The 14,321-nt window shown below is 44.0% G+C and overlaps 1 protein-coding gene across 7 annotated transcripts; it reads left to right on the top strand.

Annotated features, from left to right (window-relative positions):
• Positions 1 to 226: 226 nt before the first annotated feature.
• Positions 227 to 12,920, top strand: TMEM267 (transmembrane protein 267). 7 transcript variants are annotated; one of them, XR_013814515.1, is made up of 4 exons: positions 969 to 1,552; positions 4,151 to 4,538; positions 9,087 to 9,514; positions 12,058 to 12,920. XR_013814515.1 is itself a non-coding variant. In XM_079790522.1 (4 exons), exons 2-4 carry the CDS (start codon positions 4,203 to 4,205, stop codon positions 12,073 to 12,075), a joined length of 588 nt encoding a protein of 195 aa, XP_079646648.1. In that variant the 5' UTR covers positions 969 to 1,552; positions 4,151 to 4,202; the 3' UTR covers positions 12,076 to 12,920. The 7 variants fall into 7 exon arrangements, 6 of the variants coding, with proteins under 6 accessions (XP_079646647.1, XP_079646645.1, XP_079646648.1 ...); XM_079790522.1 differs by having other exon boundaries at positions 9,087 to 9,320; XM_079790518.1 differs by having other exon boundaries at positions 975 to 1,067; positions 1,378 to 1,552; positions 9,087 to 12,920.
• The last annotated feature ends 1,401 nt before the right edge of the window (positions 12,921 to 14,321 follow it).

The following is a 14,321-nucleotide window of genomic DNA, read 5'->3' on the forward strand; positions in this document are numbered from 1 at the left end:
CAGCAGTCAGACATCCCCCAAGGGGTCCCAGATTGGAGAGGGTGCAGGTTGGGCTGAGGGACAACACCCCCCCCAGTGCACGAATTTCATGCACCGGGCCTCTAGCATGAGTATAATCCCCCTGCTGCCCTTGCTTTCCATCTGACAACAGTTTTGAGAAATGAGGTAAGGAGGAGAAAGAAATGTTCCTCTTTGAACCTCTTTGTTCGGGCCAGTACTTCCTAGAGCCAAATGTCTCCCTGTGCGTTCTTGGTGCTGAGAGAGAGCACTTGGAGGCAAGCAGACGGGCATCTTGTGGGCCTCGTTAACTAGGGTCAAGCTAACCCAGTGGCAGTCCCTTTTCCAAAGGAGCATTCGGCCACGCCGTCCACAGGGAAGAGCAGCAGAGCGGCGAAGAGTCATTATCCAGACATCCCCAGGGGGCGGTGAAGCGCCGCGGAGGAGCGGCAGGGCGGCCGGGTCCCTCCAGGGCCATCGCAGGACGTGAGGGATACTTCTCCCCGTTCGGGGTCCTCGCGGCCGCTGGCTCCCGTGTCCGGGCACCAGGCTTGCGCGTTCCGCGTCGGTGCGGTTCATTCCGCGGCCCGGCCTCCCGGCCGCCACTCAGGTCCGCGGCACGGCGCCGGCTAAACCGGAAACGAATCCAGGTTCGACAGAAGGAACCGACAGGCACTGGTCACTTCTCACCCCGTCGTCCTACAGGTCTCCTGGGGGGACAGGACGGGCCAGAACTCGAGGTCCCCAGTCCCTCCACCAGAGCGCATTCGAACAGCGGCTCCAGCTGGCTCGGATTGGCGCCGCATCCCGGCGTGCTCTCGGCGGCGCGTGGGCAGGAGCCGCTCTGGCCGCGGCGGCGTCTCTATGGTCCGGGCGAAGCGGGGGGGGGGGGGGGGAGGGGCGGGGCTTCCATGGATACGGCGGCTTCCGCCGCGAGAGCCCAGGGTGGGTGCGGCTGCGCTGCAGCGAGAGACCGGTGGGAGGGGGTTGCGAGGGACGCTGCGAAACTTCGTCCTCCGGTGGGAGGCCCGAGGCGGGGACCACCTGAGCCTGAAGTCTGGACGGTCCAGGTCCCACATGGGGAGGGCGAGCGGGTGCGGCCGGCGCGCGGACCCGAGAGCCAGCGGGGTGGCCGGCGGCCGGGGCCGGGACCCGCGCGGAGCGCCCTCCGGCTTCGCCGCCCCTTCTAGGTCCCCCAGGAGCCCATCCCTGGCCTCGGCTCCGCGCCCCTGGCGTTTCCCTGGCCCCGGGCGGGGGGCTGGGGGTCCCCGGGTCTGATAGAGCTGCCCATTGCCCTCGTTACTGGCGGCAGAGCCCCCGACGCCCCCGGGTCCTTGGAGGCGTGGAGGCGACGAGCGTGACAATGCCCCTTCCCTGCAGACGCCGCGGCTTCCTGCCCTAGTTCTCAATCCACATGTTAGCAGTTACCGCATCGCACCCACCTGATGGAAGGATGACTTTGGGAATCAAGTTGAAATAGGGAATTGTATGTTTTATTCGTCATGGTCATAGGCTCCAAACATTTTATATGCGGGCTGTGAAAGTTTCCGTGCAAGTGAGCACCCTTTGTGTTTCCTTGCTTTGCAAATGAGTCTCTTTTGGGTGTTGTCGCATTAAAGAAATATAAGCTTCGCAGCAACTCCAGTTCGGTGGAGAGGACTTATTTGTGAAGCATAATAAAGACAGTTTTCCCATTTTAGGTTGTGCTTTTACTTGGGGCTTTTGTAAATGTGATTGGGGAGAAGAAGGGGGTGAAGTAGATGATATTTACATTGGGAATCTGTTAGCTCTGATTTGTTTTCTTTTTTGGTTTTTTGTTTTATTAGCTCTGATTTGTTTTCTTTTTTGGTTTTTTGTTTTATTAGCTCTGATTTGTTTTGGCAGAAATATGTCTAAGAAGTTATTGACAGTACATAACAGTGTATAATTAAAGTAACTGCTAATTAAGTGTTTGTGGAGTTAAGGGAAGGGAAGATGACTGCGATATATACTTTGAAGGCCCCATAATTGATGGCATTTTACCGTAATGGGCAGTTTGGCTCCTGCAGGTCAGAGAGAGAAATGTGTGATGTGGAAACTGGCTGTTATGGCAGAGAAGTCCTATCCAATTAATATCTTTAGTTGTAGGCTGAGGATTGCTGACCTGCTTATCCCTTTTATTAATGTAATAATGAAATATTTATTAAGCACCTCAGCACATTAGATTTTATGCATGACAGGTTTAAAAGAAAATTGTAATTACTACTCTTAAGGAACCTGCCCTCCCCTCTCCCCCCCCCCCCCCCCCCCAGTTGAGCATGTAAAATAAACAGAAGGCTCTTTTACAGTTTAGGAGGCTCCTGGAATCCATTTTATTTGTAGGGGGAGGAGCAGGAATTAGAAAGGGGTAAGAATAAAAATGGGTCACTTAGGTGTCCTGGTCAGAGACAATAAATAAGAGGAAGTACACTTATTAAATTTATCTATCTCATACTGAGAATCTAAATATCTGCACCAAAAAAAAAATAAATTAATTAAAAATAAATAAATATCTGCACCAATAGTTGGAGAGGAATAGATGTCAGAATTGTCTGTTTCTGGGACCACCATACCTTTTTAAAAATAGCAACTTTTTGTTACCTACTGCTGCATAATGAATTACTCCAAAACTCAGAGGCTTAAAACAGAAGATAGTAGAAGATAGTTCCTTTTGTCTCCATCTACCCCTCCCCCCTTTTTAATCGATTTCAGAGAGAGGAAAGGAGAAAGAAAATATATATATATATATATATATATATATATATATATATATATATTTGTTGTTCCATTGACTGGTACATTCATTGGTTGCTTCTTGTATGTGCCCTGACCCAGGATCCAACCAACAACCTTGGCATATTGGGACAATACTCTAACCAACCGAGCTACCTGGCCAGGGCTCACTCTGTCTCTTACTAGAGAAATTTAAGACATTCACATTTATTGTGGTATTTGTGTTTGATATGTTTGGCTCCAATTGCTTTTCTTTGATGGGGGTGGTAACATTTTCTTGTTTGCTTTTTTCCCTTTTCTGTTTTGTTGTATTAATCGAGTTTTCTTTTTCCTTCTCCCCTCTCCCTAGAGATTTAGAAGTCCTGTTCCTCAATTCTTTTTTCCCCAGAAATTGTACCTAGGTGTTATAATTTCTAAGGGAAAACTCTTAAAATTCATGATTGTGACATAATTCCCATAATTTAGTTATGTTTAGAATCCTACAGTAATGATCCTTTTTCTCTCAGAACTCTGTACCCCACAATATTTTGGTATTGTTGATGTTAATCACATTCTCTTTTGCAGATAACCTTGGGCGGGGGGGCTTAAATACTCTTAAAGTGTTTTCTCTTTATTTTTTAAATTTCTTTTTCTTTCAATACCCAACTCAAGCTTTGGGAAAATTCTTTGAAAATATTCGTATTCACTTGTGGTTTTTGAAGCATTCATTTAATATGCATTGCTTCTGTTAACCTTTTAGTTGGGCAATCAGGATTTTCATCTTCATGATCTCTTTCTTGTTTTCATTTTGTTCCTTTTACATGAAAGTCTGCTGTTATTTTTGGCAGTAAAATATCGTGATGAGCAGTTTTGCCCAAAGGAAGGGGCTATTATCAGAAAAAGTATGGAAGGTAGTTGCTGTGTACATAGACAATGGATGCCCACTACCGGACAGTAAACATTTCTGAGAGATAGATGACCTCAAAGTAATACATTACAGTCAGTGGGCTTCCTTAAATTTCCCATGCTACACATTACCATCTAACCTGCTTTTCCTACAAAACTATCATCTTTGGGCCACATAGCTTATTATATATAATGTAACCTTTAATGCTCTCACCACACATAAGAAAAGTCGACTATGTGAGCTGATGGATGTGTTAACTAACCTTACTGTGGTAGTCACTTCACATTATGTATATTAAATCATTACAATTGTACGCCTTAAACTTACACCGTGTACTAGATTGATTATATCTCAATAAAGTTAGAAAAAAATAAAATTACAGTAATTTAAAAAAAGAAATACCAGTTTTTACAACTTGGTTTTCTATTTATAAAATTATTGCTGATGATGTTTTGTTTAGATATTGTATGGCAGCCCATAATATGCATTTGTGTGTTTGTCTCCTTTCTATTTCAGGGTGACTGGGAATGCCAACAAGGATAAGTGGCTCATTTCCTGATGGCTTTTCATGTGCACGGACACGTTGTTTGTGATGGCCTCCGAGACCGAGAAGACCCAGGCTTTACTCCAGTCTTGTAGCACTCAGTCTCTTCTCTCCAGCCTCGGTCTGGGGATATTCTGCCTCGTAGCTGACAGACTTCTGCAGTTTTCCATAATTCAGCAAAATGCCTGGCTTCGCGCCCTCTCCGATAATGCAGTGCATGGTGTGATTGGCATGTGGTCCTGGGCAATAGTCATTGGAATCAAGAAGAAGACTGACTTGAGAGAAATCTTTCTAGCTGGATTTTTAGCCTCTGTTATTGACGTAGACCACTTTTTACAAGCTAGGTCCCTATCTTTAAAGGTAAGAGGCATATCTGTTTAATTTTCCTTTGATTTTGTTAGCACCATTATATCCAACTTTGCAGCATCGTTTTAGTTAGAACTAGAAAAGACTGACCTTGTTTTAAAATAAGAAAGCCCAGCCCTGGCCGAGTGGTTCAGTTCGTTAGTGTCATCCTGTACACCAAAATGTGGCAGGTTTGATTCCTGGTCAGGACACATACCTATGTTGCAGGTTCAATCCCCAGTCCAGGCATGTACAGGAGGCAACTGATCAATGTTTCTTTCTCCCTCTCTCTCTTTCTCCTCCTTCCTTTCTCTCTCCCTCCCTTCCTCTCTAAAAAATCAATAAAAACATATCCTCTGGTGAGGATTAAAAATTGTAAAATAAGAAAGCCCATTAGCTGAGGCCGGTTTGGCTCAGTGGATAGAGCGTCGGCCTGTGGACTCAAGGATCCCAGGTTCGATTCCGGTCAAGGGCATGTACCTTGGTTGCGGGCACATCCCCAGTGGGGGGTGTGCAGGAGGCAGCTGGTTGATGTTTCTCTCTCATTGATGTTTCTGACTCTCTATCCCTCTCTCTTCCTCTCTGTGGAAAATCAATAAAATATATTAAAAAAAAAAAAAAAAAGAAAGCCCATTAATCCAACTTTTTTGACCACTACTTACTTCTTGACGGTGTGCACAGACCGTGGGGTCATTCTCAGGGCTGCTCCATCTCTTTCTGTGTTAGTGTGTTCTGTCTTCGACCATACTTACATTTCCCCCATATTCTTCATGTCTTATCGTTCAGCATGCAGATCTGCATGCTCGCAGCAGTCGCCAGCCGGTGGTCTGCGGACCACTAGTGGTCCGTGAGGTCCGCAAGGTGGGCGACCGCTGGTTTACCGCTGCTCCATAGCAGTTGAGTGGCTTTCAGATGATTCCAGAATCTCCGTTGGGGGGCATGCAGGAAGCAGCTGCGCTCTCACAACGATGTTTCTCTCTTCTCCCTTCCTCTTTCTCTAAAACTCAGTAAACTATTTAAAAAACAAACAAAACAAAGGTGATTCCACCCCTGGGGAATGACTTTAATGGATTCATTCCCTGAGTCCCTCTCGGGGCCAAAGGTGTGCATTTCCACGGGCTGATTAGGGCACAGTCCCTTGTGGAGAAATGGAGGCATTTCACTAAGGCGTCGGGGGTTTAGCCAGACAGTGACTATTAGTCTTGCAAATGAACTAAGCTTAAACTAGCAGTTCAGATAATATTTTCTCAGTGTCAACAGATTCGCCTACTTTTACATGTTTATGATCTGTAAACGTCAAGGAAAGAAATATAAGCTCATAGAGGAAGGACTTTGCTTGGCTCCCCCTGGCTTAGAACAGTTCCTGGCTTACCTCCTAAGTGTTCCGCAGGTATTTGTCGAGCAAAGGATAACTGATTGCTTCTTCCTGTTCTGTGTCAAGTACTGTACGAGGGATTTCTCAGAGGTTGTCTTACTTGTTTAGAGACTTAACCAGTACGGAATCAGTAATCCCCGGTTAAAGACTAGTTTTAACTTTTTTGCTGTAAGCGGAGGCAGCACAAGATTGGGGTCAGAAGACCTGAGTTTGAATCCTAGGATGTAATGTTAGCACACCTTTACTTCTCTAAATCGCAATTTCCCCATCTGTAAAATGCGGATTATAACGTTAATTACCTCAAAGGGTTGTTGTGAGGATTAAATGAGCATGTTAAATGACACACCTTAGCAAATAGTTAACAATAATGGTTAGAGATTGGGATAAGCTATGAAGCATTATGAAAAGTATGGTTCATAAATGCATTCATCGAGAATTTAACTACTTTATTGTAAGTTTTAACCTTTTGCACTCGGATGTCGAGTGTGACTCGACACGGTTAGCATTAGAATAAAGGAATCGAGAAAAAAGCAAGCAAGTGCAAAGGGTTAAGCTATTTGGGCCATATGCTGTATTTATTCTTTGGTTCATTTAGAAGCCGTGGCGTTAAGAATACAAGCCAGAGGGTGAGGCAGACCTAGTATCAACCCCAGCTCTGCCACCAAATCCACAACATGGGGAAGTTACTTAGCCTCGTAAGTCTCCATTTCCTCTTTATAAAATAACCCCTGACTCATGGGATTGTTAGTAGAATTAAATGAGATCGTGCCCGTAAAGTATAGCATCGTGCTGATATTGATCCTTTTTGTTTTAAGTAATACACTTACATTTTATTGAGTTTATTGGCGTGACAAAACCATACAGGTTTCAACTATACAACTCAACAAAGCGTCATCTGCACACTGCCTCGTGCGCCTGTCACCCAAAGCAAAGCCTCTTGCCATCCCCATTTTCCTGCCTTTGCCCTCTTCCCCATCCCCCCACTCCTGTCCCTCTGGCTAGCACCATCCTGCTGTCTGTGTCCATGTGTTATTTATATATACATATATATTTTTAATCCCTTCACCTTTTTTATCACCCAGCCCCCTTATTGAACCTTCTTTTTGAGTGAAGTATTAAAATGCTTTCACATTCACCATAAGATTGTATATGATCATCAGTAAATAAATATCAGAACAGAATAAATATTTATGAGACTCATTTTTGGTATCTATTTTTACTTCTATTTTTAAGTGATCTATTTTTACTTCTATAATTTCACGATTATGTCCTCTTCTTCTTTCATTAGTCATTGTTTTTCTATGAGTAAAAAGTCTGCATTGATATTTTAGAAATCAGCCAAGCAGCAGAAATCTCCCATTTCTTCTTCAGCATCTGTTAGTGTAAACAGACTTCCCAGGATGTGCAGAGGGATCCTGCTCTGCACACACGGAGCCTAAGCAGCGACTACCAGAGGCCTCCTCGGCCCCTGCTGTTGGGGAGCATGATATTCTGGCGTGGAGAGCTTACAAACGAAGATGGAGACAAAAATCGAATAATCATGCAGAAAAGTTATGTGTTCTGACAGATTAGAAATAAAATAACCAAAAACGTGGAGGGGAAGGGGAATGTAGAGTAAACTCTGTGCTATTCCGTCGGTAGGACAGGGTTAAAGAATACTGTTTTAAGCAGGGGTTACATGGTTCCCAGTTTCCAGGGAGTCTGGTTTAGCAGTGTGACAAGGTGCAGTCTCTTTAATGGATGACTTTATTTTTTAATGTGGGGGAGGATTGTGCCCTCTAATTTTTTTTATAGATACTTAAATATTTTTCTTTGCTATTTTCTCCCTCCTCCCCACCCCCACCCCCAATCTCTGATGGGTACCTCTCCCTTTCTTGTCACCATCTTCATCCCCAGAACCAGTGCCTTTCCAAGCCTCGAATCATGCACACTTTTCAATCCTTTCTCTGTGGTCAGTGCTCGGACCAACGGGACCCTTTTCAGTATTCTCGTACGTAGGTTGTGCTTTCTCTTTGTAGTGGTAATTTTATTATTTTGTTTTTGTTGTTGTTAATCCTCACCTGAAGATATTTTCCCATTGATTTTTAGAGAGAGTGGAAGGGAGGGGGAGGGACAGAATCATCAACGTGAGAGAGACACATTGATTGGTTGCCTCCTGCACATGCCCCCACCAGGGCCAGGGATTGAGCCTGCAACCAAGGTACATGCCCTTGACTAGAATCGAATCTGGGACCCTTCAGTCCACAGGCCGATGCTCTATCCACTGAGCCAAACCAGTTAGAGCTGTAGTGACCATTTTAGATCAGTCTCCTGTTCTCATCTTTCTTCAATCAGTCTTTCCTGGCTCGTGGTGGGAGTATGAGAGAGAGAGCTCATGATTTGGTATTTAATACTTTAGAGTAGTTGAAGTTTGAGCATTCTCTGACTACTGTGTGTGCTGAATGAGGTTTTATTTATCCTGTTCTGTAATGTTTTTGAGGATGTGTGGTTGATTCAGATTTAGGCAGTTTTATCTAGTTGCAAATGAGCCTATAGACTGCGTGGGAACAAAGACTTAACTCGGCTCATTCAGGGGTTGAGTCTGAATTTTTCATTTGTTACCTTTCTTTTGCAATGGTTTAGAGATTTTACTGAAGTTCATTTAATTCAACTTTAGAATACTTATTAAAATAATATAATATTTCTAAATGTTGTAAATAAATTCTGAAAGTATTCAAAGCTAATATAAAGTGATTACTACAAAACTATTCCCCTCTTGTGCCTTTATTAATTGAAGAACATTTTATTTGGTTGTGAGATTATTTTTTTTTTGCAACACTCTTAGAGGACCCAGACAATTCTTTAAAACTCCAAAATTACACAAACTTTATACATTTAGGATTTAATATGGGTTTTATTGATTTTTAGAGAGAGATGAAGGGAGAGGGATAGAGAGAAATGTCTATGAGAGAGAAGCATCATTGATCGGCTGCCTCCTGCACGCCCCCTACTGGGGATTGAGCCCACAACCTGGGCATGTACCCTGACCGGGAATCAAACTGGTGACATCCTGGTTCATAGGTGGACACTCACCCACTGTGCCACCCTGTCCAGGCAGGAAAATATTCTAGAGTATTAAGAAGCATGTATAAAATGTTGTTTGCCAAGAAGGAAATGATAGAGGCATTGCTTCCCCGCCCTCCCCACAGGCTGCTTTGACTCTTCCACGAAGACCCTTCCTTCACTGCTCTACGGTGATACCCGCCGTGGTTCTGACCCTCAAGTGTACCATGCACCTCTTCAAGCTCAAAGACTCCTGGTGCTTCCTTCCCTGGATGGTCTTCATATCCTGGACCTCACACCATATCCGAGACGGCCTTCGCCACGGCCTGTGGCTGTGCCCATTTGGAAAAACTCCTCCCTTGCCACCCTGGCTTTATGTCGTAAGCACAGCATCTTTACCTCACATCTGTTCCATGGTCATGTATTTAACAGGGACAAGACAGGTGATGTCTTCAAAACACGGAATTCGTATTGATGTCTGAGGTAACCATGCAGCGCCTCAGAGAAACAAATGGTTCGGACAATGATAATTAAGGATATCCAACATTAAAGGGAATTTTAGAAAACATATTAGGTACTTATATTAATTACTATAATTCCTGAATCCTCTTGCTCAGGAGGCATGTACAATTTTTTAAAATGATATGTTTGTTGTAATTCTGTTTTTTTCTCTGTAACAGTTTCATGCAGTATTAGAGTTCCATTTATTCCATTTCTATTTTTATTGTTTCTTCTGTGTATCTGACTTTACTAATAGCTTGATTAGATTAACATCCAGTTAAGTTTTCTGGAAGTAGAGTTTTAAGGTAGTTGATTTCCTGATGAAAAATAGTTCAAATTTTAGGGTGAATAGTTTGTGGAAGATTAGCATGATGTTTGGATCCTCTTTTTCCTGAGATACTGAAACAGTGAAAAGGCCAAAGTTAATGAGACCGTGAGTAAGATGTACTAGTATAGTGAATGCTAACACTTCCTTCTGCCCATCTGTGTGGACCCCAACGGGAGTGGAATTGCCAAGTGCTTTGGTGAGTTGTGGTTACTGGCAGGATCAGCACCAGTGCAGTTGTGCTGAAATTATTATGACATTCATAAAAGGCAGTAACCAAGATTAGATCTAGGTTATCTATATATATAAAACCCTAATATGCAAATAGACCGAATGGTGGAACAACTGAACAACCGGTCGCTATGATGTGTGCTGACTACCAGGGGGTGCGCGCGGAACATGGCAGGTGAGCGGGGGTGCCAGACCAAGGCAGGGCACCAGTCGCTGTCATCGGGACGAGCCTCTGGTGGTTACTGAAAATTCTTTGCTCCCGTGCGCCGCGGTCCCACCCGGCACTCGCACCCGCTGCTGGCACCATTGCTGGCACTGGCTTGCACCTGCTGCCAGTGCTAGAGCCACCGCTCGCACCCACTGCCGGCGCTGGGCGCCAGTCCCCATCGCTCAGCACCGTCAGCGGGTGCGAGTGGTGGCTGCCAGCACCAGTCACCCCTGAGGGCTTCTCCACCTCCCCCTGCTCCTGAGGGGCGATCAGGGCAGCAGCCGCCACTCGCATCCACTGACGGCACCGGCTCCGCTTGCACCTGCTGATGGCGCAGAGCGAGTGGGGCTGGTGCCAGCAGTGGGTGTGAGCGGGGCTGGTGCTATCAGCGCATGGGAGTGGTGGCGGCAGGAGCAGGGCTGCCGGCAGACGGGACCAGGGGCCATGGCAGGAGGGGGCAGTCAGGGGCGCGGAGGATGGGCCGAGACCCACCCCTGTGCCCACCGCAGCCTCGAGGCCCACAGTTCCTTTCAAGGTGCACGAATTTGTGCACTGGGCCCCTAGTTGTCTCAGAAATCACTTTAGGAAATTATTGCAATATGTCGGTTATAGTAACATCTTCCTGAAGTATTATTATGTCAGTATCTTTGCCCAAAAATCTCATGTGTTAGGGCTTTAACTGTTTTGAAAAACCTAACTAAATTTAACAAAATATTTGCTAAGAATTAACATGAACAAAGTATTGCTACTTGGCTCATAATATAGAATTTGAATTCACGCACAAAAAAGAACTTACCAGTAATGTCATTTTGAATGTGAACTCCTGGATGTGTCATAGTTTTAAAACAATTTCTTTATACACTCCTCTAAAATATTATACCAGTTAAACAGTTTTTTAAAATATCTGCCCAATACTGAGAGACAAAACAGCTTTTCTGAAAATAAAACTGTTTTAGAAAATTTGATTTTTCCTTTTTTTCTTCTAGATTGGTCATCTGTTAAAAATGGCCAGCCTGTATTAGAGAAGGGAATTGGGTTGCTGTGAGTTTTACATCTGCAGCGTGTCATGTTACTTTGATATAAAAGCCAGGGCCCCAGAGGCACCGCTTTTGTTTGCACATGTGCACCATCTGCTGTCTTGGTATTTGCTTACACATTTTGTGATTTTTCTTGCTAGTGACTGTGTGCCTTCCTCTCTGAGAAATGATGCAGCAATGCCTTACTGATCCAGCAGGTTTTTCTCATTAAGTTAAACAGTTCTGTAAATTGTTATCATGGTTCAAGCTCTGTAGTGCAAGCATGTCAAACTCGTGGTCGGTGGGCCGCATGACAAGGGATGCGGCCCACCGACCGCGAGTTTGATATGCTTGCTGTAGTGTTTTTTGTTGTTGTTAAAACCAACTGACTGCATTCTATTATATTTTACAATCTACTAGACCAGTGGTCGGCAAACCGCGGCTCGCGAGCCACATGCGGCTCTTTGGCCCCTTGAGTGTTCTAACACCACTTCTTCAAAATAGACTCGCCCAGGCCGAAAACCAACTTCTGCTCATGGGCCACGAAGTTTCAATCGCACCCACATGTGGTATTTTGTGGAAGAGCCACACTCAAGGGGCCAAAGAGCCGCATGTGGCTCGCGAGCCGCGGTTTGCCGACCACTGCACTAGACCTTATAATCTGTTATTATCTTTTGAGAGCAATCATTGTGGCAATTTGGTTGGTTTAATCGTAAATATTATATTGTGGGGGTAAATTTGAATGATTTCAGAAACCCGTGGACATAAAGCATATATCTTGTACGACTTTTTCTGACTAAATTATAAAATTCTATTTTTTTCTTTCTCCATGTTAGGCAAAGGAATGTCTTTAAAACGTAGAGCCTTATTTAAGAATGCCACATCGGCCTTTGGGGGTTGTTCTACCTTCCTGTGAGAATGGGAGTTCACTTTGACCACGACTCTTTGCTTCTACAGTAACTGCAGATTGTAAGTGTGGGTTTAGCTCTGTTCTTACCTCTGCCATCAGAAATGGTTCTTGTCCTAAAGCTGTGGCTGCAGCGTCTAGAAATATAACAACCAACTTCCCATTCCCAGCTGCCATTGTGTTCCTTTCTTAGTGAAGGAGTTCGTGTCAATACTTGAGATGGAAACTTGGCTTGTACCTCGTTTGTGTTTGTTTTCCCAGGGTTTCTCCTCCGGACTCCGATCATGAAGCCATAGCCCATAAGGGGTTTCTTTTCCTAATTACTGATTCCCTCTCCTCATTATGTGACTCACCAAACACGAAATTGTACCGACACAGGACCTCAGAGAAATCTACTTATTATTTTGCCTTGATGCAGATTAGCTTATAAGTCATTCCACAATGATGAATATTCTTAGTCTTAGGCTCTCCTGAGAAACGCTGTTTGCCACTTCTCTTCACAAACGGTTACTATATTTTTTTAATGTCTGTTTCATGTGATAAAAGACATACTGTATTTAATCCTAGTGAAATATGTTAGAATGTGGTAAGGGGTGGATTTTGATTTAGTTTTGTTATGAATTTACAGATATTATTTTGTTATTAGGTACTTTTTGCCTCAGAGACATCAAGAAATGCTTATTTCTAATTATTGCAAGTTATTATAACTATTGTAATGATGTTATAGAAATAAACCTTTATTTAAATGTAAACCCCAAAGCATTGAATCTAATTAAAATGTAAGAGAAAACAGCAATGAGTTGTTTTGATTCTCAGTTTGGCAAACTTTAGAAAGATCGATAACATTCAGTGTTGGCAGAGTGTAAGCATATGGGCATTGTTGGTATGACAACAAACTCATACTTTTCTTGCAGAGGGAATTTGGTAATGTGTTTTTAAGCCATTTTACCCAGAAATTCCAAATTCCAACTCCAGGAATTTATTCTAAAGAACTAAACAGGTACATATACAAAGGAAAAAGACTTTTTTTGGCTGCTTAAAATGAAAAACAAACAAGCAAACAAAAACCACACACCTAAAAACCACTTAAAAGTCTTTAACTAGAGACTTAGCACCTAACTGATGGTACAAGCAGTGGAATACTAATGGGTGAAGTAGCCCCCTGTAATGTATGCAAAATTATCTGCATTAAAAAGTAAAAACCAGCAGTAGAGCAGAATGGGCCCATATTTGTAAAGTAGGTATTCCCATTTTTCTATCGTAAGTGCAGCCCTTGCCCCACTGGTATGGCTCAGTGTTTGAGCACCAACCTATGAACCAGGAAGTCACGTTTTGATTCTGTTGGCTCCATCCCCAGTAGGGGGCGTGCAGAAGGCAGCCGATCAATGATTCTCTGTCATCATTGATGTTTCTATCTCCCTCACCCTTCCTCTCTGAAATCAATAAAAATAAATAAATATATATTAAATAAATATATATATATATTAAAATAAGTGCAGTCCTCAGGCTGTGGAGCAGGTCTGGTCTGAGTGAGCAGCTGACACTCACTGTTCCTCAGAGGCCTGGACCGTGGCCTCTGGGGCTGATTGTCCCAGTGGGTCCGCAAGCTGTTGACCTGCTTCTCAGTTTCCACTTGTGATTCACCACCTCCATTAGACCCACATGCTGGACTGTTACTTAACTTTATTTCCCCAGACTCCAGGAATATTCCAAGACCCATATTCGATCCAAGCCACAGCAGGAGGCTCCCAGCCTTCCCTGATCTGAAGAGTCCTGTGAATAATCATTCTCCGCAGTTACTTTGTACTTTGCATAAATCCAAGGCATTGCCACGTGTCCCCCTGACATTTGTTTACGTACCAGGAATAACGATAATAATTAAAGGGTTTCGGAAGCATTGGACCCTTTTGACTGACCTCGCAAGGAGCTGTTGGGTTTACCTACGCAGCGATACTCCTTAATGTTGCTTCGGAGGTCTGGGTAGCCATCCAATCCCATCAGCCCCATAATCACCTGAACACATACTCTGATCTTCCTCAGACATTCACACACCTGTTCTCAATACTGATTTGATTTCATTAGAACCCCACCCCCTCGCCCAGGCTCCAGGTCAGTGATACCATCCAATCACATAAAGCGAAGGTAGGGAGAAAAAATTTCCCTAAATATTCGGGTGATGCTAAATAGCGTATA

Source organism: Cnephaeus nilssonii, assembly GCF_951640355.1.
Source record: "Cnephaeus nilssonii genome assembly, chromosome: 2".
Classification (NCBI taxonomy): domain Eukaryota; kingdom Metazoa; phylum Chordata; class Mammalia; order Chiroptera; family Vespertilionidae; genus Cnephaeus; species Cnephaeus nilssonii.